A 21185-nucleotide genomic window follows, 5' to 3' on the forward strand; every position below is an offset into this window, starting at 1 on the left:
TCATGTTTACGTAGTCGGATCAGCTGGGCCTCGCTGTGCCGCGCATGTTCTCCGGGTGACTGCGTTAAGCCCCTCCCACAGGCCAAAGATTCAGGTGAGATTAAATGGTGCAACACGGCCAGAGGTGTGAATGTGAGAACGGGTGAATGCGACTTGCTGGATAAAGTGGTCATAAAGACCAGAAAAGCACTTTGTGCCAGTCGTACATGTAAAACCTGGAAAGCTGGTGGAAAATCAGACGTCACAGGACAGAAATGTGATGAATCCACAAATGATTAGAGGGAAGATTTTAACTGTTTATTCTTCAATACAAAACAGAGCATTTCACTGCTGTAGACAGCAGCGCTGACACAGCCAGCTGTAAAATTTCCTCAAACTTAGAGTTTGAGGAAGCTCACTAATAAGTTCTCTTTGTTTATTTAGTATGAATTATAATTAAATTCAACCAATGTATAAAATAAACCGTAAACGCACAAAATCTGGTCTGTCTGTATGAATCAGAACACCTCGACGACTAAAACACACTAAAGAATGAACAGAGACCAAAGCGGAGACTCTGCTGACAGCAGGGGTCAGGGTCGAAAGGTCACCGCTATGACTGACAGGATGTCACAACCAGGAAATGAAGCAACAAAAAGATGATGGCGATGACACACACAGGATATACAGGGAGTGCAGAATTATTAGGCAAATGAGTATTTTGTCCACATCATCCTCTTCATGCATGTTGTCTTACTCCAAGCTGTATAGGCTCGAAAGCCTACTACCAATTAAGCATATTAGGTGATGTGCATCTCTGTAATGAGAAGGGGTGTGGTCTAATGACATCAACACCCTATATCAGGTGTGCATAATTATTAGGCAACGTCCTTTCCTTTGGCAAAATGGGTCAAAAGAAGGACTTGACAGGCGCAGAAAAGTCAAAAATAGTGAGATATCTTGCAGAGGGATGCAGCAGTCTCAAAATTGCAAAGCTTCTGAAGCGTGATCATCGAACAATCAAGCGTTTCATTCAAAATAGTCAACAGGGTCGCAAGAAGCGTGTGGAAAAACCAAGGCGCAAAATAACTGCCCATGAACTGAGAAAAGTCAAGCGTGCAGCTGCCAAGATGCCACTTGCCACCAGTTTGGCCATATTTCAGAGCTGCAACATCACTGGAGTGCCCAAAAGCACAAGGTGTGCAATACTCAGAGACATGGCCAAGGTAAGAAAGGCTGAAAGACGACCACCACTGAACAAGACACACAAGCTGAAACATCAAGACTGGGCCAAGAAATATCTCAAGACTGGTTTTTCTAAGGTTTTATGGACTGATGAAATGAGAGTGAGTCTTGATGGGCCAGATGGATGGGCCCGTGGCTGGATTGGTAAAGGGCAGAGAGCTCCAGTCCCACTCAGACGCCAGCAAGGTGGAGGTGGAGTACTGGTTTGGGCTGGTATCATCAAAGATGAGCTTGTGGGGCCTTTTCGGGTTGAGGATGGAGTCAAGCTCAACTCCCAGTCCTACTGCCAGTTTCTGGAAGACACCTTCTTCAAGCAGTGGTACAGGAAGAAGTCTGCATCCTTCAAGAAAAACATGATTTTCATGCAGGACAATGCTCCATCACACGTGTCCAAGTACTCCACAGCGTGGCTGCAAGAAAGGGTATAAAAGAAGAAAAACTAATGACATGGCCTCCTTGTTCACCTGATCTGAACCCCATTGAGAACCTGTGGTCCATCATCAAATGTGAGATTTACAAGGAGGGAAAACAGTACACCTCTCTGAACAGTGTCTGGGAGGCTGTGGTTGCTGCTGCACGCAATGTTGATGGTGAACAGATCAAAACACTGACAGAATCCATGGATGGCAGGCTTTTGAGTGTCCTTGCAAAGAAAGGTGGCTATATTGGGCGCTGATTTGTTTTTGTTTTGTTTTTGAATGTCAGAAATGTATATTTGTGAATGTGGAGATGTTACATTGGTTTCACTGGTAAAAATAAATATTTGAAATGGGTATATATTTGTTTTTTTGTTAAGTTGCCTAATAATTCTGCACAGTAATAGTCACCTGCACACACAGATATCCCCCTAAAATAGCTAAAACTAAAAACAAACTAAAAACTACTTCCAAAAACATTCAGCTTTGATATTAATGAGTTTTTTGGGTTCATTGAGAACATGGTTGTTGTTCAATAATAACATTATTCCTCAAAAATACAACTTGCCTAATAATTCTGCACTCCCTGTACAGCAGCTGAGGTAATCTGGGCTCAATGTGACCGGGTTTAAAGATTCTGCTGTTACATCACCACATTTACTGATTTTCACAATAACAGTGGAGAGCTTGCGTCCATCTCTGCTCAGAAACCCGACTGGAACGGCACAAAAAGATGATAAAAGAGGAAAAGGCAACAAAACAGCGAGTACAAAGTAGAAGTTTTCAGCAGACGTGCCACCTGATAAAAACTGCTGAATCTAAGCACACAGAGCCGAGCGGCTCCACACGAACACATCAGGGGTGAGGAGCGTGTGTAATCACTCACTTTGCAGAAGAGATGATGAGCAGCGAGTCCTTGTAGGCGATCAGGTAGCTCTGGTTCTCGGGGTTGTGGACGGTCACCTATGAGTGCAAACACACAGTCAGCAGGAGAGCACCAATGAACTCGCTATTTTTACCCTGGCTCTCTGCTCCAGTGTGAGGACGCTTCTCCAAACAGAATACGTTTGAAACACCATCATCACGTTCAAGCCAACTGTCAAATTGAGTGATGGTTTTGATTTTCAAACATCAAAACAGGTGTTAAACCTTTTCTGAACAAACATGTCGGGAAACGTGACGACGAGCAGAAGCTGACAGAAGCTTCAACGTGACTGAGCGGGTGGGACCCAGACCTCCACGTCTAATCAAACTGCCCCAGCTGTACGATCAAAGAGGTCAGCAAATAGCTCATTGATGGTTCAAAAGAACCAGTAGTTTTATGCTAGCTAGGAAGAACCTAACTCTTCATCAGTATCATCTTAAGCCTCTTTTCCACAAGTACCTACTCAGCTTGGCTTGACTTGGTTTTTAGCGTTGCTCATTAGGTGGTAAAGCCTGGTTTTGGTGCCTGCTCAGGTGGGGCTCCAAGCAAGCTGAGAATGCAATAAACAGACAGCAAACTGCTGATTGGCCAGGGAGTGACATCACTAGATGAGTCATGAGAGCGGCGACTCCGCACGAATCAAACCCCCAAACAACGAGGGAAATGACCGCACACAAACCAGTGCCATGGTCCAGCACTGATTTAGCATCACCTTGGCGTCCTCCATTGCCGTGACGGTACGGGGCTTTTGGTCTGCGTTGCTATAACAACAGCACCCTATTTAAGTGGTACTCAGTCGTAACAGAAAACTACCAGAGGCGAGTGGAGCCGAGCAGAGCAGGTGCTCGTGGAAAGGAGGCATTTCTGTTGTTTGGATGTTTTTGGCCAGACCAAACTTTTTGGTGCTTTCTGGCTCAGCTGTAAAGAAATAAATAAATAAACACTACAGATTTAACGTAGTCGTACTATGTGATCGGGAGGGGCACAGGGTGTAAACAGCATTTGTGCAGCGATGCCACTTTGCCACACTCAGGGAGCTGAGAGGTTGTAGTCGGTGGTCTGCTTGTCACGGTCGTCACTGGTACAAAACATTTGAGTAAGTGGACGTCAGCAGGCCCAAAGATAATTGTAAAACTTTAATAAGGTTTCCTCACAGTTCATTTCCCCCTCCCATAATTTAATTTGTCTTTGTGTAGAACAACAAACATGTCTCCCAGCGAAGGAAGCATGTCGGCTCAAACTTCCTCGCCTGTTCGCACCAGCCGAGTTTAACTGAACGCTTCTTTTCACTTTGATACTTTATATTCTCTGTTTTTGGCATCAAAGTAATAATGTGTGTGTATATCTGTTTTTTTATTTCCAATTACATTTTGCTCTGAGCCTCGCAGGCTTATAAAAAAGAACACAAGTGGACTTTAAAAACAAAACCCTGTCACGTCTTTTCTTATTTTGATTTGGCACTTACACTCTCCAGCACGCGTAAACACCGCTCAGCCCCCCACAAAGACGACACCAGCTTCTCCTTATCGTCCTCTTGGTTCAAGTTATCCACACATTCCTTCACTGTGGGCAGAGAAACCAAAACAAGGACACGAGGTGAGAAATGAAACGCTTGACAGTTTTCCTCTTTCTGCTGGACTTCTGTGTAATGGTCGACCTTTGTCTACTATGTGGTCCAGTCCTCCCAGCAGCCGCAGCTCCTCTTTGAACCAGTCACCTGCTCGTTTCGAAGTCAGAGACAGCAACGTCTCCATGGCCAAATGACCCGTCTGTAGGGAGAAGGAGGAGGAGTCAGGAGCTTAAATCTAAACTCTCAAGCATCACTTCACACGTTTAACACGTTGGAGTTATTCTGTGCACCGTGGGCCGCTTCCTGTGGTTGTAGAAGTTGAATTTTGTGTTTTTCTGGCTCATCTCTAACAGATCTGTGAGAAACATCCTGACACATGTGGGAGTCTGTGAGTCACCCCGACTGGAGCAGTCGAAATAATCGCTCAAAGCTTTTTCCGCCCTCTGAACACGTGTAATGTTAACGTCGCCACCGCGTGCGTTTGTGTACCGTGATGTTCTGCAGGTCCAGGTGCTTGTTGTGCACCGTGTCGCACAGCTTCCTGATCTTCTCCTTTATTTTGGCGATCTCCTTGGCACTGAAATGGACCGTGGAGTCTGCCCCATTCCCGCCCCCCTGGTCCTGGTCCAGTTCGAGCAGGCGGAGCATCAGGTCCAGGCAGGACCGGTCCAGATCCATGTTGAGCCGGTCTCTGCTCAGGATGTACATGAGAGAGGCTGTACACAGAGCCAAGTTCTGCAGAGGAGACAGAAAAAGAAACTTTAAATTATTTACTGTTGTTCTCAAACTTCCTTCAGCTCTCTCAGAGGTCGCCTTCTTTGGTTTTTTTGAACATTTGTTTCCAGATTACAGACACTGGATTTCAGCGTATTTACTCACTAACCTGACCCAGAATCAGTTCTCACCAAATTATTTGTTCATTCTGTTAAACAACAAAATTCTGAATTTTGGATGTAAAACAACAAATAACAAAAGTGAACAGCACTGAGTCGGGGCTCAGTGCTCAGCTGCTGATCCTCACCGGGTGCTGTGGGGCATCGTTGAGCGTTTTGAAGACCTGAGCCACCTTCCCTCTGGCCCTGAGGTGCATCCTGAAGCTGGGCATGGCGCAGCGTGTAGCCAGGCTGATCACACTAAAGACACAACACAGAACATCAACACACAAAATGAGTGTTTGTAAGTGTGAAAACGAGGTTTAAATGTTGAAAATGTAACGCTCTGCCTCCTTCATTAGCGCCCCGATGCTCATCCCAAATTTCAAACACTTTATATCCCACTTCCCAAATCTGAACTCCGATACGTGTTAGACACTGCAAGGCAACCTCCACAGCTGGTTTCATCTCATTTGTATTGTTGTTATAACCAGAAAGTGAGTGTACGAGGGGTGTAAATATCACCTGTAATCACTGGCTGCTGGACTGTTGTTGGTAAATATGGGAACATTTTAACTTCCCATGGAACGTGGAGACTCTCACCTAAGGCATCGCGTGTTGAGAGGCTGTCCGCTCTTCAAACCAGTAGCTAGGTATTCAAAGTCATCGGTGAACTCCTGGTTTTCCCCGAACTCCACCACGTCGTTGAAATGCTTCACGTGTTGGACGACTGTGTACAGCTGCAAAGCACAATGAGAGACATGTTGATGTTTCTGGTGTTTCTTCAGCGTGATGTGCAACGAGCTCAAGGAGAACATTTTCTGTGCACCTCTTTATGTTCTTTGTGACACTTGAGTGCAGTGACGGTGTCCTGGTATGGATCTGTAGGGACAGTGACACACTTTGTGACCTTTGGAGGAGGGGGCGGAGCCTTGAACACACCATCGTCCTTCTGAGAGTTAGAGGGCTCCTTACTGGAGCCTCCAGCTGAGGCTGAGGCCTGGAGACGGAGCAAGGTTGACATGAGTAAGCTGCAGCTGCTTTGTTTTTGATGCAGGCTGAAATCGAATGTTTGGTCTGAAAGCGAGACTTACGGGAGTCGTCTGTGATCGCGCGAAGAAAGGCGGAAGGGGCTCTTCTTCGCTCTCCAATGTCCAGTGCCTGGCGTTGTACACCGCTTTGGTGGGAGACTGAAAAACAAACAAACATATAAAAACATAAACATCGCAGAAGCTGGAAACAGACATGCAGTTCCTCAAATGGCCACTTGAGGCTTCAGCGTGCACTGTGCTGTGGGTGCTTTTTACAGCAGTATTAATGAAATACCTGACAAACAACGAGCCCTGCTGTGTCGTGGGATGCTGCTGAGCACACAAATATGTGTGTGTTTGCACAGCACCAGCAAAAGGATGCACTTGTACAAATCTAACACCGTAGTTAAAGTCAAGGCTTCAAAACCGGAGCCAACAAACCAAACAAAACTAAAGTGTGAGAAGATTACACTGAATAATTCAACTGTTACTAAAGCAAAGCATCTCAAATTCAGGAGAGTTTGGTGGATAACAGACAGAAACCAAGACGCTCGAATCCAGACATGTTCTGAACCAAAGTGTTTAATGTGAGAACCCACAGCAGAGGATTTTTAGGGCAATATGGTACAGGGTCAATATTTATTTTAAATGAGAACAAAAACTAAGCAGCCGTTGTGAACTCCGCTCCATTTATCTGGAACCTGTTATAACCGGTATGACATGCATTTCTGCACACGTGCAGTCGACGTGCCATTCTCGGGGGGGGGGGGGGGGAGAAGAAGAAAACTGACTTAATTTATATTTTTTAAACCTTTTCTGACTCCTGATTTTCTCCAAATTTCTAAAAATATTAAATTCAATATTTCAAGTTCTGTATTTTTACTGTGTCACCAGACAGAAGCCTTTGCTGTTCACCGTGGACCAACTGTTCTTTTGTATCTTTATGATTTTTTAAAAGAACTTTTGGAATAAAAATCAATAAATAAAATCGACTTGAAACAATCGAGGAGAGCAGATAAATAAAAGAGAACATAGTGGATAGAAACTGATGCTCAGGGTGAAGCAGAAACGGAGGAGGGGAAGCGCATTAAACTGAGCAGAGTTTGCCAGCGTTGATCAAACAGCAGGACACACACACGCACACACACTTAAAAAACAAACACACACACCCTCCCACGCCACCGTCCACCCTCATCCTTGGCTCATCTCCTGTCCTCTTTGTATATTTTTGCCAAACCTGTGGTTGGTGGTTGCCGGGGCATTCATAATGAAAAACAAAAGAGGACGAGCGGAGAGAGTTGGCTGAGGAGAAGAGCGGTGAGGAGGTGGGGCGGGAGGGGATTTCTGCACCGCGGGGTTAATAAGCAGAGACAAAGGGGAGTTTGGGGATGAGCTTTGCTGTGCTGGAACATCAACACACCAAATTAAAGCCTGCGACAGTAATCTGAATGACACAGGCAGACACCCAGCCCACCCGCCCCGCCCACCTGCTGCTAAGAAGTATGGGACAGATGAGAGGGGGGTGAACGTGCCGTGTCTCTGCTATGGGCCAGATTAAAAATATTAGAAAAAACAAAAACACGCTGTTTTTGGCATTGCGGGTGTGCATTAGGAGCAAACTACAACTTCACTGCCAAACCTCGTGAATTAGTTATCCCGACTTCACCGGAGGGGTCAGAATGGCAGGAAAACCATGATCAGAATATGAAAGTAGTGTAGTGTGGGGAGCATATTTGGTTCGGACAGCTCTCTGATTCTGGCTTTCCCACCAGGGCCCAGTGCCAGAGTGAACATGGAACTGAGAAAGCGAAGAGCAAAGGGCCAACAGTTTGGAGACATTTCATGCATGCCTACAGATTTTCTCTGATAAACTTTTCTCTCCCCGTCAGCTTCTCCCTCTCATTATGCTCGGTTACCACTGATTGGTAAGCTTTCGCTGCACTGGCGCCAACGTAACACGTTGATGTTAACTTGATGAACATCGTTTCATTTCTCCCGTCTGTCCGCTCCTCTCTGCGTGTTTGGGCCGTAAATAACACTCAGTCTGCAGTAAAGACTCCCCAAACATCAGGACTGCAATCACAAAAAAACTTTGCCGTGGCGACGTCATCGTGACTGTGTCCATCGGCAGGACGGGTGATTACTCATTCCTGTCATCCTTCTCTGAAGCTCACTGCTTAGAGCACACGCACAGTTGGTGCTTTGCCACCTGCACAGCAGCAGACTCACGGAGGCGGAAAGTAAAATCAAATCCTATGTGAAGCGGATACCAGCGCCGTGTGACCGAACCATGGAAGTTAAGGCGGCAATGCCGCGTGTTACTTTGTGTTAAAGAGCAGGCACGCTCCAGTTATGCTGTTGTGTGCTTGTTTCACCCCCAGCACCCATCCTGTGTGTGTGTGTGGTAATTTTGTAGATTTTATACAAGAGTCTTTATGGTACAGCAGTGGAATGAACGACATTAGGACAGTGGAGAGGGTCACTGTTATGGATGTAATAACCGCTCGTCCCTTAAAAACATTCCCCAAACAAAGCCAGCGCCATCTAAATATGGATGAGCCTGTCCAAGTGTTGTCATTATGGTAACATCTAATATCTCCCAGAGTCCTCAGCTCAATAACCTAACAACGCCCAGGCTCATCTGATGGCACAGACGTACAGTTTACTGTAATCAAAGCAGAGTTCTGACGACTCCACCGTAGGCCGCTCACTTCCGAGGGTTATTATTTTTATAATGAGCTGCACTCCTCTCTCGCTCTCGATCACGTTAATGGGAGATGGAGCGAGATCTGGGCTGTACTGCGGCCCGGGGGAGGGGGTAATACAGGGAGGTAAAAAGTATGATGAAGCGGTCAAGACAAAGCGATGGAGACAGAAATTCAACTGAGAGGGAGGAAAGTTATTTTAGGAGTCAGAGCATGAAACTGGAGAAGAAGAGAGGATGAGAGAGTACATTAAGTGCGTTATTATGCTCCTATGGGCACCGTGTCTTCTAATGCCATTACTGCTTGTCTGTAACAGGGAGGAAATTAACTTCATACTTTGGCACTTCAAAAGTTCTCTGCAGGTGCACAGATTCAAAAGCTATCTCATACCCAGGACAGGCTTCAGACTATCAGAGCAAACCAATCAGGTCATTTCAAAGCGTGCAACTAGACTGCAGTGCAATAAATACGTTTGTGCAGAAGACACGAGGAGCAAAATGAGCAAAGCATTTCCCCTTTCTAAAGCAAAGCCTGTATATAAAAGAAGGCTGCTGGAAGTGCTGTGGATTCTGAAGAATTTCAGTTTTAAAGTGTCTTGTGATTCGGTGTGAAGTTAGTATGTTTCCCACCTCCAAAGTTCCTTTTTCATGTCATACAACCTGTATGTATCGGAGATCTATGAGGTATGACTGTAAAGTTTACATATAATTAGTAGGGTTGGGCAATATGTACAAATTTGCCAACCCGCAATCGTCAGTCCAACAATCGCCGATGGACGATATATTCGCGCATGTGCAGACTTTTTGATGGGCGGAGCAATGTAATCACGCGCAGACTGATTTGTGCGTTTACAACGCAGAAGTCGTCCAAACATAGACGAACTAATCCCCCCCCAAAAACCGCTGTCAGCGCTAACGTGGTTTAAACGCGGTCATCACGATTACAATTTTTAACGCTCTCGACCCATCTTGAGCGCAGAATTAACAAAATTAGGACAAACTGCCAAAATGCGTTGACAAGAGACATTTCAGGGATTTTGACTCCAGATGGGTTAATTGTTAATCGCTTTAGTCGTGATGACGGCGCATTAACGCTGACAGCGCTAAAAATAATAATAATAATAATAAAGTCACCAATTTGGGATTTCTTAGGTTTACGTCTTTTATTTGGTTTAAAGCCAAAGGATGTAACCAAAGCTGTGTGCCGCTCGTGCAGATGTATGGTGCGAGCAAAGTACTCAAACACTACTAACTTGCATGAGCATGCACGTGCTATGCTAGGCTATCACCAGCTTCTACAGCTCCATCAACAAGCACTTGGGCGCACGCTGAGGTGGGGGCATTTGCTCGCAGATGAAAGAGGGTGCTGTTAAAACAGCGCTATTATTTTTTTTTTCTGTTGACTGCTTTTATTAGCGCCATCATTATTAGCAAACTCACTCATGGGCAATCAGATAAATAAATCCCCCTTGTAAAAAGTAGTCGTTATATTCGTCCAATCGTCCAACCCTAATAATTAGAAAGGAGGCCATGAAAACTCAAAAAGCTAAAACACAGGTAGCTATCACTGAAAGCAGTCATGCCTCTATAGGAAAAATTAAACAGGTGAGCAATAAGAAGAACACCATGGAGTCTTTGCCTGCTGCAAAATTCAACCGTAACTTTTAGAGGGAGCCTCAAGTGGACATTAGAGGAACTGCAGATTTTTTTCTTAACTTGAGGGTTTGTTGACAGTATAAGAGACATCGAACATTCAACGAATCCTGAGCTGAAAGCAAGTCTCCAGCTGCAAAGATGGGATGGAAGAACAACTTCCAGGTGGAAAACCCCTGCCACTGAAATGAAAGTTAATTTAGATAATGCCTCACATAGATCATTTTGGCATGGGACCCACCTGACATGCTGAAAGAGCATATGAGGTTGCATGAGGCAAATATGAGGCTAATTAGGCAGATAAGATCAGCTGCGATCAACACATCTTTCTTTTTAATCGAGTTTCAGGATTTCAGCTACAACTTTAATTCCTTTATTGGCTCTGCCGAGTCTGCTCACAGTGCTGCAGCGGTCCTTTGCCTTACACAACCTTATAATAAGATGACTCCAATGCATTTGCAGCATGTTAAAGTGAGGGGAAAACAATACTGGATCAGCAGATTCCCAAAGATAGGGCACTAAAAGGACAATCAGCGGAGCAAAAGCAGCCTGCGGTATTAACTCCAGAGGCAGAAACTCTGGTACAAATTACCACATTCCAACAAATCCTGACACGCTGCCGCAAAACTAATTTGGATGCAGAAATCAGTCTTACTAATTAAAACGATAATCACGCGTCACCTTTTCAAACAAAGTTAAAACGCCTGCAAACTAAAGAGAACACAATTAACACGCGGCTGTAATAGAGAGGCGTCGCAGAGCTCATTAGGACAAACTCGGAAAAGTACGGAAGCGGCAGAGAGGCCTGATTAAAAACACTCCTACAGTTTAATGCAAGTAAGTCCAATTAATCTCTCACTTCAAGTTTTTCACCTGATGAGAGGACAGGAGATAAACACCGCCTCAGGTATGAGACGCTGGCAACTCATTTACAGTAATATTAAGATGTGCACTTCCACCGCTGCGGCTCGCTAGCATCGATCCGTCTTCGCTATGAAACGGGGACCCGGCTCTTATGAGATCAATAGTCTGATTTGCAGACGGGGAGGTAGAGGCCATTAGCAGGCAGATAAATAAAAGACTAGGAGTCAAGAAATGTTCAGAAACAACTCTGTCTGTCCCTCATCGATGCACTGATAAACCTCAGCTCTGCCCGCCCCCGCACACACACACACACACACACACACAGTACTGAGTCATACAGGACGTGGGTGGACAGTCTCGTCCCCACAGGTACATTGAGATCTCTTTCTGTAACAAGTCCTGGTTTTACATTTAGAGATGAGGATGTTTCTCTGAAGAGGTTCATATGGATTAACGAGCTTCTTGATGAAACTCCTTTGTGTTTGGTTTCAGCTGATTTTCATCCGCTCATTCCGTCTGAATTCTTGTTTTATGAAGATGTTCACTGATTGGTTTTACGGGCTCTTCACTCTCATTCATCCTACAAATGTTTGCTATCAGGTTGGATGACACGCTTTCTTCTAGTGAGCACTTTGTTAAATGCTCCTGATTATAATTATGGTGACACTTTGACTCTAATCTCTGCATATCACAATTCATGTTATCCTTCTCATTATCCAGCACGAATATTACAACTGTACGCAATGATCTGCTACTTGGCCTCTAACTAAGCCTAAAGGAGACAACAGCACCAGTAGATTTTATTTACTAATCCATAATGTATGAACCGTATTATGATTTTGGCTCTTCTCAGTGGCTCCTCAAATCCTAACTCTTAAGTTTAACTAGACCATTACTTGTATGACCTTTATTGTGTAACTGCTGAGCCAGACTTTCTATTATCCTCCATGTTTTCTGATGTTTATGTTTCATATCTTTGCAGCTCTGTAACTGTGTGCTTCTTTGGACCTGTCTCCGCTGTAAAGGATTTTACTGCCAAGGGGCTTCCTGGTTAAATAAAGGCAAAATAAAGTTTTAGTCTGGCTCTCTGCACGAGATTTCCTGGCCCACACGTTTGCAGTGCATCCAGGTGACATTTCAACACACTTAAGTCACTCAGCCTGTCACATAAACACTGCAAACCCTCATGTGACTCAGCAGCGGTGTCACGTCTGACCTTCTTTTGTGCACTGAAGATCCTCCGGAGGGTGTCCGGGTTCTTCTCTGCAGGTTTGCCCTGAGGCGGCCTCCTCGGGCCGCTGGCCACCACCCTGAGGCCGTCCTCTGAGAAGTCCAGGACATCTGCAGGGAAACATTTTTTTTTTAAGTAATTAAATTTGAGATTATGTCACATCTATTTATACTTTTAAAGCCCTTCTCCTGGCCAAACTAATTATTTTTAACAGCACACATAGAAAGAAGCAATATGCTCATGAGCTGCCTGAATCTGAAAGCACACGCTTCTTCATCATGTTTAAATCCAGGAGTTTTTCCACATGAGAGAGAAAAAAAACCATGTTATTAGAAACAAGGTCAAATGAAACTGTGTGTTTGTGAGCTTTAGCTCATTTCCAGCAGTCCTAACAGTGAGCGCCTGCTGGATAGTGAAACAGGATTAGCTGATTGTGTTTGTTGTTAGAGTGTGTCCGTGTGTTCAGTCTATGCTGGCGTGGTGGCTTTCTCTAATGTTTATCCATACACAAAACAACAAGAAAAGCACACACAGCTCCAGTTTTATTCCACCCGATCGTGCCATTTTTACTTTATTCAGCTTTTTTCGTCTTGTCGTTTTGTAAATATATTCTATTGAGCTGTTATATTCTTCTGCATTTAAGATGAGTAATGTGAATGCTCCTCAAACCACCTGCGCTCATAGAAGGAAATACTGTAATAAAAAGGAAAATCCAGATTCAGAGACTCAGAGTTTGATGTAATAAAAGGTGTTTGCTTTAGTGTGCAAGAGACACGAAAAAGAAAAAACCCTACGAGCTGAATGAGGTGCAGGGCAAAATGTGTTGGTGTATTTTGTGACGCTAACCCACTAAAATAAACTGTTCAAACCTATTAAAATCTTTGCATTTCCCTTTTTAAACAAGCTGTGCTTAATGTTTTGGCTGCTGTTACACAGTAACTTCCTTACTTTTGGAATAAATGAAGTGTATCTCATCTTATTCCATTTCATATGGAATTACGGCACACTGTCGTAGCTACAGACTCTATGATGTGACCTTAAAATAATGACAAAATAAAAATCTGTGTTCACTGGAGGACCGCTAAGAATCTCACTCTCTCTTTAAAAGGCTGTTCCAGAAACAGCGCGACTGGCAAACTGGTGTCAGAGGGTTTTCCCAGTCAGACTCAGACAGGCATGTGTCAACAGGCTCAGGGCAGGCGTGCAACAACCCCGTTTTATCATCGCTTCACATTAGAGCTGGGCGATATGAGATTTTTTCATATCACGATATGTTTTTTTTCATTTCAGGCGATAACGATATCTATCACGATATAAGCCAAATAACTATATTTGTAAGATTTAAATGTGCCGTTGCTCACAAGTAAAATGTGAAATAATCAGCAGCTTGTTTTGATTTAAATATTTATTTCCTATAATAAGTTCAACAGGGTAGATGTACTTAAGGAACATGAGACTTTTTCAGATAAATAAAGGCAAATATTGCAAACTACACAAAAGACAGCCGCTAAAGCGTTTAAGTTTCAAAATAGAACAAACGAAACAGACTAAATTGTCAATTCCACTTAGAAACAAAATATTAATTCTAAAAATAAATCTTAGTTTGTTTTACAGAAGAACAGACAAAACTGACTAACTTTTGTCAATATCAAAGAAACTGAGAACTAAAAGGAAATTCTCAATCTCTCCTTGTTGTATAGCTGAGCTTTTCAAACAGTTTTAACAGTTACTTTAGTCTGACAAAAGCCGAATGACGAATTAGCGCTTCCAGTCAGAGACTGAGGCTACGTCCACACGTACACGGGTATTTTTGAAAACGGAGATTTTCCGTTTTCGTTTTAAAAATAATCCCGTCCACACATAAAGGCAGAAATGAAGGAAAACGCTGCTATGAACATGCCAAAGCAGCAGGTGGCGCTAGATTCCTAACCGTACCGAAATGTTGGCCAATCAGAAGTCTAGAAGCCTCGGTGGGAAAAAGTAAACAAAGCTGGGGCATAGAAGCAGAACCGAGTCGTATGTGTGGAGGGACAGTAACTGTGTGTATATGTAAGCATTTAAACACTGCAGAGAGTAGAATTAACAGTATTGTAGAAATTCATTTCACCGAAACAATAACGTGGCGCACAGTGTGACGCATGCACCAGTTTATTGTATTTCCAGACTTGCTTTCGGCACAATTTACAGTGCACGCTACTCTGTTTTTTGTCAGACTTGAAATAGCCGAAATACCTTCACACTACGGAACTTCTATGGCTCTTCCGTTCGACAATCTCTCCGGCATTGGAACCATCATCTGTTTTCTCTTCGGTCACGCTCGGTTGATTTTTCTAGTCGGTACACTCATTTCCTCCATTACCCGCTGGCTGCTTCCCAAACAAACACACGTGCGGCTTGGCACTTGTGCTGTACGTAACAAGTCACGCGACGTGACGCTGCGGCTGTGATTGGTTCGGCTCTGCGCTACTTAGTTTGGATTGGCTAAACTTTTATTTTTTTTTATTTTAAGAGGACAAGAGCGGCGAGGTCTATCGCGATAGCTTAATTTCTCTATCGAGTAAAAGTTATATCGCGATACATATCGTTATCGTTCTATCGCCCAGCTCTACTTCACATATAAGGCGACGTCCAACTAAACTTGAACATCGTTTCAACTTTGCAAAACAAATAAATGTTATTCGACCAATTTATTCGCCAGAGTTTCATTTCGGTCTTCACTGCTGTCGCTGCAGTCCGTTCCCCTCTCCCTGCTCTCTGAGCACACACCTCACACACAGTGTGAAGCAAACAGAGGCGCCAGACATGAAATAACACAACAGGACCTTCCCAACAAGTGTTACACTGAAGAGATCGAGTGAGCGAGTCGAGCCGACGCTTTTCAGTCGTGTTGGCTTACGTTACCACAGATTATACTTAAATCAGAAATTTTAAATATGAAAAGACAAGAAGCACTCGGAGAATGCTTTTTAAGTAGCTCTATAAATCATTATCATCACTTTGACCTGCAGATCAATGTGTTGACCTTGAAGGAAAGGTCAAACTGAAGGAGAGGTCCATAATCAAGACACCTGATCCAGGTCGGCGAGCTGGGATCAGAATGTTATTTGATACTCAGCTCAGTCCTTCCTTAATTAATTGGATGATATGCACAGGATTAAAACAACAAGCCTGCTCATGTTACCGTAACACTTTGCACACGGCTCTGTGGCTGATTTTGTAAAAAAGGTGGTTTCACGAGATATCCTCATCACTACATCGGCGTTATCAGTCAGGCAGTGTTGGTGTTTTAACCTGTTCGTATCCTGCTCTCCTGCTTCTCAGAGTTCTTCTTGCTCTCCTTGACTGCCGGCCTTTCCTGGACCTCCAGCATCTCCTGGACCTCCAGCCTTTCAAACGGATCTGGCGGGTCATCAGCTGGCATTTCCTCTATGGTGACCACCGGGGTCGCTGTGGTGATGGCGGCCTTCTTTTTGGCCCTCCTCCTCTCCTTAGCCCTGCCGCCGTCGTCTTCAGCGCCGTCGCTGTCGCTCATGTCGTCGAAACCGAAGTATTTGATTTTGTAACTGGACCGGCCATCCGCGCTGTCGCTACTGTTCTCCTCCTGCTGGGCCTCCGAGTCCTCAAAGCCAAACAGGTCCAGCTTACTGTCCTTCTTCGACTTGGTCTGGGTCTGCCTGAACCTGCGGAGAGGACATCCAGAGGAACGGCGTTAATATTCTGCTGAGACGACTTAATTAAAACTGAATGTTAATGTGTAAAAGTATACTTGTGGAGAGGATTTTTCATTTCAGGCTTCAGTCTAACGTGTTTCATGATTAGCACGAACCACCATATTCTAGTTAACACTTTCCCTCATAAAATGTATCGTTTTCAGCCCAGGTAATGAAAGCAAAATCAATATCAATTTGATTTCTTGCAGCATTTTAAAAGAAAAAAACCCTGCAATTCAGATGGATGGACTTTTTTCTGTGACCAAGGTCATTTAATTCAAATGAAAAAAATTAAATCACCGAGCGCTCGTTCTTCTTGGCAAAACAAAGGGCATTACGCTAACTGCCAAAATATTACAGTGGAGTGGAAGTAAATGAAGTCTCAGCAACTGAAATGAGACCAAAGAGGCCCACGGCCTCACACTGAGACAGAGATATGGTAAAGATGTAAAATGTGTGAAATGAAAGGCATCATAGATGGTTTTCACTGAATAATATGTCCCCGTGCCTGTGAGAAGTCACACAGCATAAACAACTACCTACATGCATTTTTATGTATTTGCTTTATGTTTTTCTCCTCTCAAACGTCTCAAACCTGATATTAAATGACTCTTTGCTTGTTATAATAAACTACTTTGAAACAGTCTGATTTAAATCTGTATTTTCTCTCCAAGTCTGTTACAAATATTTTATTAAGCAGTTTAATATAAAATATTAAAACTCAAAATATGCTTTTAGTGGCTGCAATTTCAAATGAAGTACTCTGGGTGCTTCGTGCTGGCATGTTCAGCATCCAGGTTCTGTTTATGGACCTACTGAATCACTTTCTACAGGTCTGCTGTGGATGTGGACTCAAGAGAATGATCATCAAGCTTTGTGTCCATCACCAGATGTCGCACAACTCAGTTACTTAAAAAAGAAAAAAAAAAAAGAGACAGAGCGAGTTGTTTGACTGAGGGATGAGGTCGATCTGTTGTTCCTAGAGTATTTAGAAGTAGAATGGGAGGCAGAGCCTTCAGTTTTCAGGCCCCTCTTCTGTGGAACCAGCTTCCAGTTTGGATTCAGGAGACAGACACTATCTCTACTTTAAGATTAGGCTTAAAACTTTCCTTTTTGCTAAAGCATATAGTTAGGGCTGGACCAGGTGACCCTGAATCCTCCCTTAGTTATGCTGCAATAGACGTAGGCTGCCGGGGATTCCCATGATGCATTGAGTTTTTCCTTTCCAGTCACCTTTCTCACTCACTATGTATTAACAGACCTCTCTGCATTGAATCATATCTGTTATTAACCTCTGTCTCTCTTCCACAGCATGTCTTTATCCTGTCTTCCTTCTCTCACCCCAACCGGTCGCAGCAGATGGCCCCGCCCCTCCCTGAGCCTGGATCTGCCGGAAGTTTCTTCCTGTTAAAAGGGAGTTTTTCCTTCCCACTGTCGCCAAAGTGCTTGCTCATAGGGGGTCATATGATTGTTGGGTTTTTCTCTGTATCTATGAAGCGCCTTGAGGCGACTTATGTTGTGATTTGGCGCTATATAAATAAAACTGAATTGAATTGAATCTGTTAGATGGAAAACTGGGATACTTTAGACTTCCTGTAGTTCTTGTGGGATATCAGCAGGTGTAGGCAGTTACACATCAAACTGTCCACACTGTGGAACACCCTGACACACAAGGACCGCCGGTGCCCGTTAACCAACCTTGTATTCTGTTGTTCCAACTTCTTCCGCTGCCACCCGGCCTCTCCCAGCTGCGTCGTGCTGCCTGAACCGGCGCTACCGCTACCACAAGCGGGTGCTGCATCAGTCCCAAACTCCTCCACCACTCGGTCCTGGATGGTGACGTTACACATAGATATGGAGGATGGGTGCAACACTGTGTAGTCCCTCGTCCTGCCCTGGCTCCCTCTGCCACCTGTCGTTTTGTTATTGCTGTCAGATGCGGATTTGGGAAGATCTGAGCCAAAAACAGTGGCTGCGAAGCTGCTGGAGTCCGAGGCTTTGCCCTGTTTGTTGGGCCTCCTGTATGTCCGACAGTTCGAGTTCCTTTCAAGTGACGATGAGGTCGACATCTGGGAGTAATCCGACGTCTCAGTGAGGTCAGGGTTGCCCTGCAGGTCGTCGCTGTCGCTGAGGAGCAGCTGTGGAGGAGAGGGGGTCTTCTCGTGCCGAGTTTGCACCGGGTCACAGCCGCCTGCCGTCGTGACGCCCGCCGAAGCCCATGACAGAGTAGGGGCAGGGTTGCGGGGTTCCTGTGTGGGAGAAGGTGGCCGGAGGCCCATTATAACATCCCACGAGTCATAGGTGGATTCTGCCTTGGAGCCAGTCTTCAGGGTGGTGGTCTGGGCGAGGGGCTTCTTGTCGCTCTCAGAAACGTTTTGGTACCACGTGTAGCTGTGCTGGTTCTCTGACGACGAGGACAACAAGCTCTGCTTGGACTTTCCTGAGAATGAAAACAGAGTCAGAGTCAGTGCATCAAAGTCACTGAAGGTACCGGTCATTTTTATGCTGGTCCAGTTCCAGTTTTCACAAGAAAATTTGTATTAAAGATCAAATGGACTAAACTTTAATATTTGAAAGAGGAAAAGGTGCTGCACAAATAACTAGAACAACAATGAAAATACATCTTTGCTGACTGAAAAAACATAAAAACTAGACCTGTGTGCTTATAAAAATAATGAAAAGAAGATAAATATACACATAAAATGTCAGTCTTTATATGCCTGGAGGGGGGAAAAGAAAAGACCTTCACACAGAACCTTGTCTGAAGCCAGCAAAGTGAATTAAAAACAGAAAAATAGTAATAATCATAATAACAACTAATTAAAAAAAATATAATAACTGCAGCTTCATTCTCACCATGACAATGAACCCAAACACACAGCCAATGCATTACACCTGGACAAACACACACACACACACACACACACACACACACACACACACACACACACACACACACACCTCAACGTTACTGAAACTATCCCTGAAGACTACGATAGGAAAGTTGCCTCAGAGAGTTCAGGCTGTGCCGAAGGTTAAAGGTGGCCACACCCAATACTGACTTTCAGGTTCATTAGAATTTTAACTGGAATTTATGCTACTGAAGGAAATTTACGCTGCAGTTTGTGACTATTACTCTTATAATCAGTAAGTAAACTGACAATAAACTTCAGGGTTTAAAGGTGAGGCTTTGCTTTTGAAACCTGTTGCAGTTTGTCTACAAACCAGAAAACACAGAATTTAAAAACTAGACAAGAACATGTTGGTTAAACTGAGAAACTTTTCTGCCAACTTCCACCTCCAATGTTCTCTGAGCCGGACTCGAAGGAATGAGACACCGCGTGGTTCTGCATGATGTGTTCTTGAAACCGAATGCTCAAACTTGTTTAAGCAGCTTAGATCTGCTTAAACATCTGCTTGCCAAATAATTCCCCCTCATTTTATTTCTTTAAATTTGAAAAAAGAAAGCCCCCCAACCACACACACATTCTATATGCCCTACATTCACTTTACATTTTACCGCTGAACTTCACAGACACCTCAGCACAATGATGATGCACCCAAAGCTTACACCATTTCAAAAAACACCGTTACGCAATAAAAGCAGGTCACACACACACACACACACACACACACACACACACACACACCTGGAACAGCAGCCAGGTCTCACAGCAAACAGTCATTTGCCAGCAGCTGTAATTCTTCAAGAGAATCAAAATGGGTCTGGAGCCACTTCCAGGACAATTCATGCCGTTTGGTTATTAGCACCCCCGGTTATTTGTGTCACTTCTGCCGTGGCACATAACTCACAATGCTTCACTTTCCCCTCTGAGCAAACAGGAAATTGCTTCACGCTGTAGCGTCACATAATATCAGCTTCTGCGGTTTTTGATTCAAGGTTGATTGGTAGCAAATCTGGAATGGAGGCAATTTCAGTTACTTCAGCTTATGATTCAGACTTTATTTGACAAATTAAAAATAAAGAGAGAAGATCAAACACACAGAACGAGCGAGGCCCCCAGAGGACTGCTAAAGGTCCTTAAAGGCCCCACACTCCAACGCCACCAAGGTGTGTACGTCTGTGGACACAGGTCTTTTTCTGGTTAAGATCTAAATGCTGTTTGTTCGTTTTTTTCCCAAAGTGTTTAATCTGATATCAACTGAGTGTAAAACGTATAAAGTGCTATGATTCCTCCATGACTTCAAATATTTTACTGTCCTTTCAAAGCGTGACGTGAACCGAGAGCTGCAGATGAGTCATTTAGTCTTTTCTTCTCAGCCCTCCAACGATTTCTTCTAACTTTATCAAAACAAGTCCACGTGAACGACGCCGTGCAGCTCTGAGGGTTTCCGTGGCTACAACTCAGGTACAGACACAGGTTAGCTATTAGTGTCTGCCAGTTCTACGAAAAACACTCAAGTTATTCTGACTAAATTAACCTAACACATAAATTAATTATCGGACACCTTCATGACGGCTAACCACAAGCAGGGTTGGAAGCAGGCCTTTCTGAGCGCCCTCCAATCCCCTTCTTTTGAACGTGCACGTGTAAAACGTCAAGTCTTAACTAAAGGATCCCAGATAAGCTCTGAGTTTGGCGTTTTTGGAAACCAAAGGGCTCGGGTTTGTTTTTCCAGTCATGTGCTGTTTTTACTGCTGACGCGGTTGCAAAATGTTCTAGTGATTAACACACTTTCAGTTCTTTGGCAGATGGCAGAGCGAGGAGCAACACACACACACACACACACACACACACACACACACACACACACACACACACACACACAGTGTGTGTTCTGTAGCCTACGAGAAACTCAAAATGTTGCTCTGAAGCCGTTTGATGATGGAAGCTGATCGCCTTGCATTCCTTTAAAGCCGGGCAGATAAAAATAAGAGTCTGGAGAGGTGACACCTCGGGAAGGTGCAAAGCCGGCAGTTTGCGTACTTTGGCTTTGCGAGGCAGATGGGGCTTGATGTCAGT

General features: G+C 44.2%; 1 protein-coding gene across 2 annotated transcripts in view; it reads right to left on the reverse strand.

Annotated features, from left to right (window-relative positions):
- LOC309713216 (wings apart-like protein homolog) overlaps nucleotides 1-21185 on the reverse strand; it is a 37818-nt gene that overhangs the window by 10852 nt on the left and 5781 nt on the right. For both annotated transcript variants that reach the window (XM_082544622.1, XM_082544621.1), the window contains 11 exons: nucleotides 17899-18640; nucleotides 15782-16170; nucleotides 12476-12600; nucleotides 6102-6197; nucleotides 5837-6007; nucleotides 5611-5747; nucleotides 5157-5268; nucleotides 4625-4870; nucleotides 4223-4334; nucleotides 4031-4128; nucleotides 2527-2603 (listed from right to left, as the gene is read on the reverse strand). In XM_082544622.1, the coding sequence (XP_082400748.1) occupies nucleotides 2527-2603; nucleotides 4031-4128; nucleotides 4223-4334; nucleotides 4625-4870; nucleotides 5157-5268; nucleotides 5611-5747; nucleotides 5837-6007; nucleotides 6102-6197; nucleotides 12476-12600; nucleotides 15782-16170; nucleotides 17899-18640 (2305 nt within the window). The remainder of the gene's footprint in view (nucleotides 1-2526; nucleotides 2604-4030; nucleotides 4129-4222; nucleotides 4335-4624; nucleotides 4871-5156; nucleotides 5269-5610; nucleotides 5748-5836; nucleotides 6008-6101; nucleotides 6198-12475; nucleotides 12601-15781; nucleotides 16171-17898; nucleotides 18641-21185) is intronic.

Source organism: Aulonocara stuartgranti (assembly GCF_965226115.1).
Source record: "Aulonocara stuartgranti genome assembly, chromosome: 8".
Taxonomy (NCBI): domain Eukaryota; kingdom Metazoa; phylum Chordata; class Actinopteri; order Cichliformes; family Cichlidae; genus Aulonocara; species Aulonocara stuartgranti.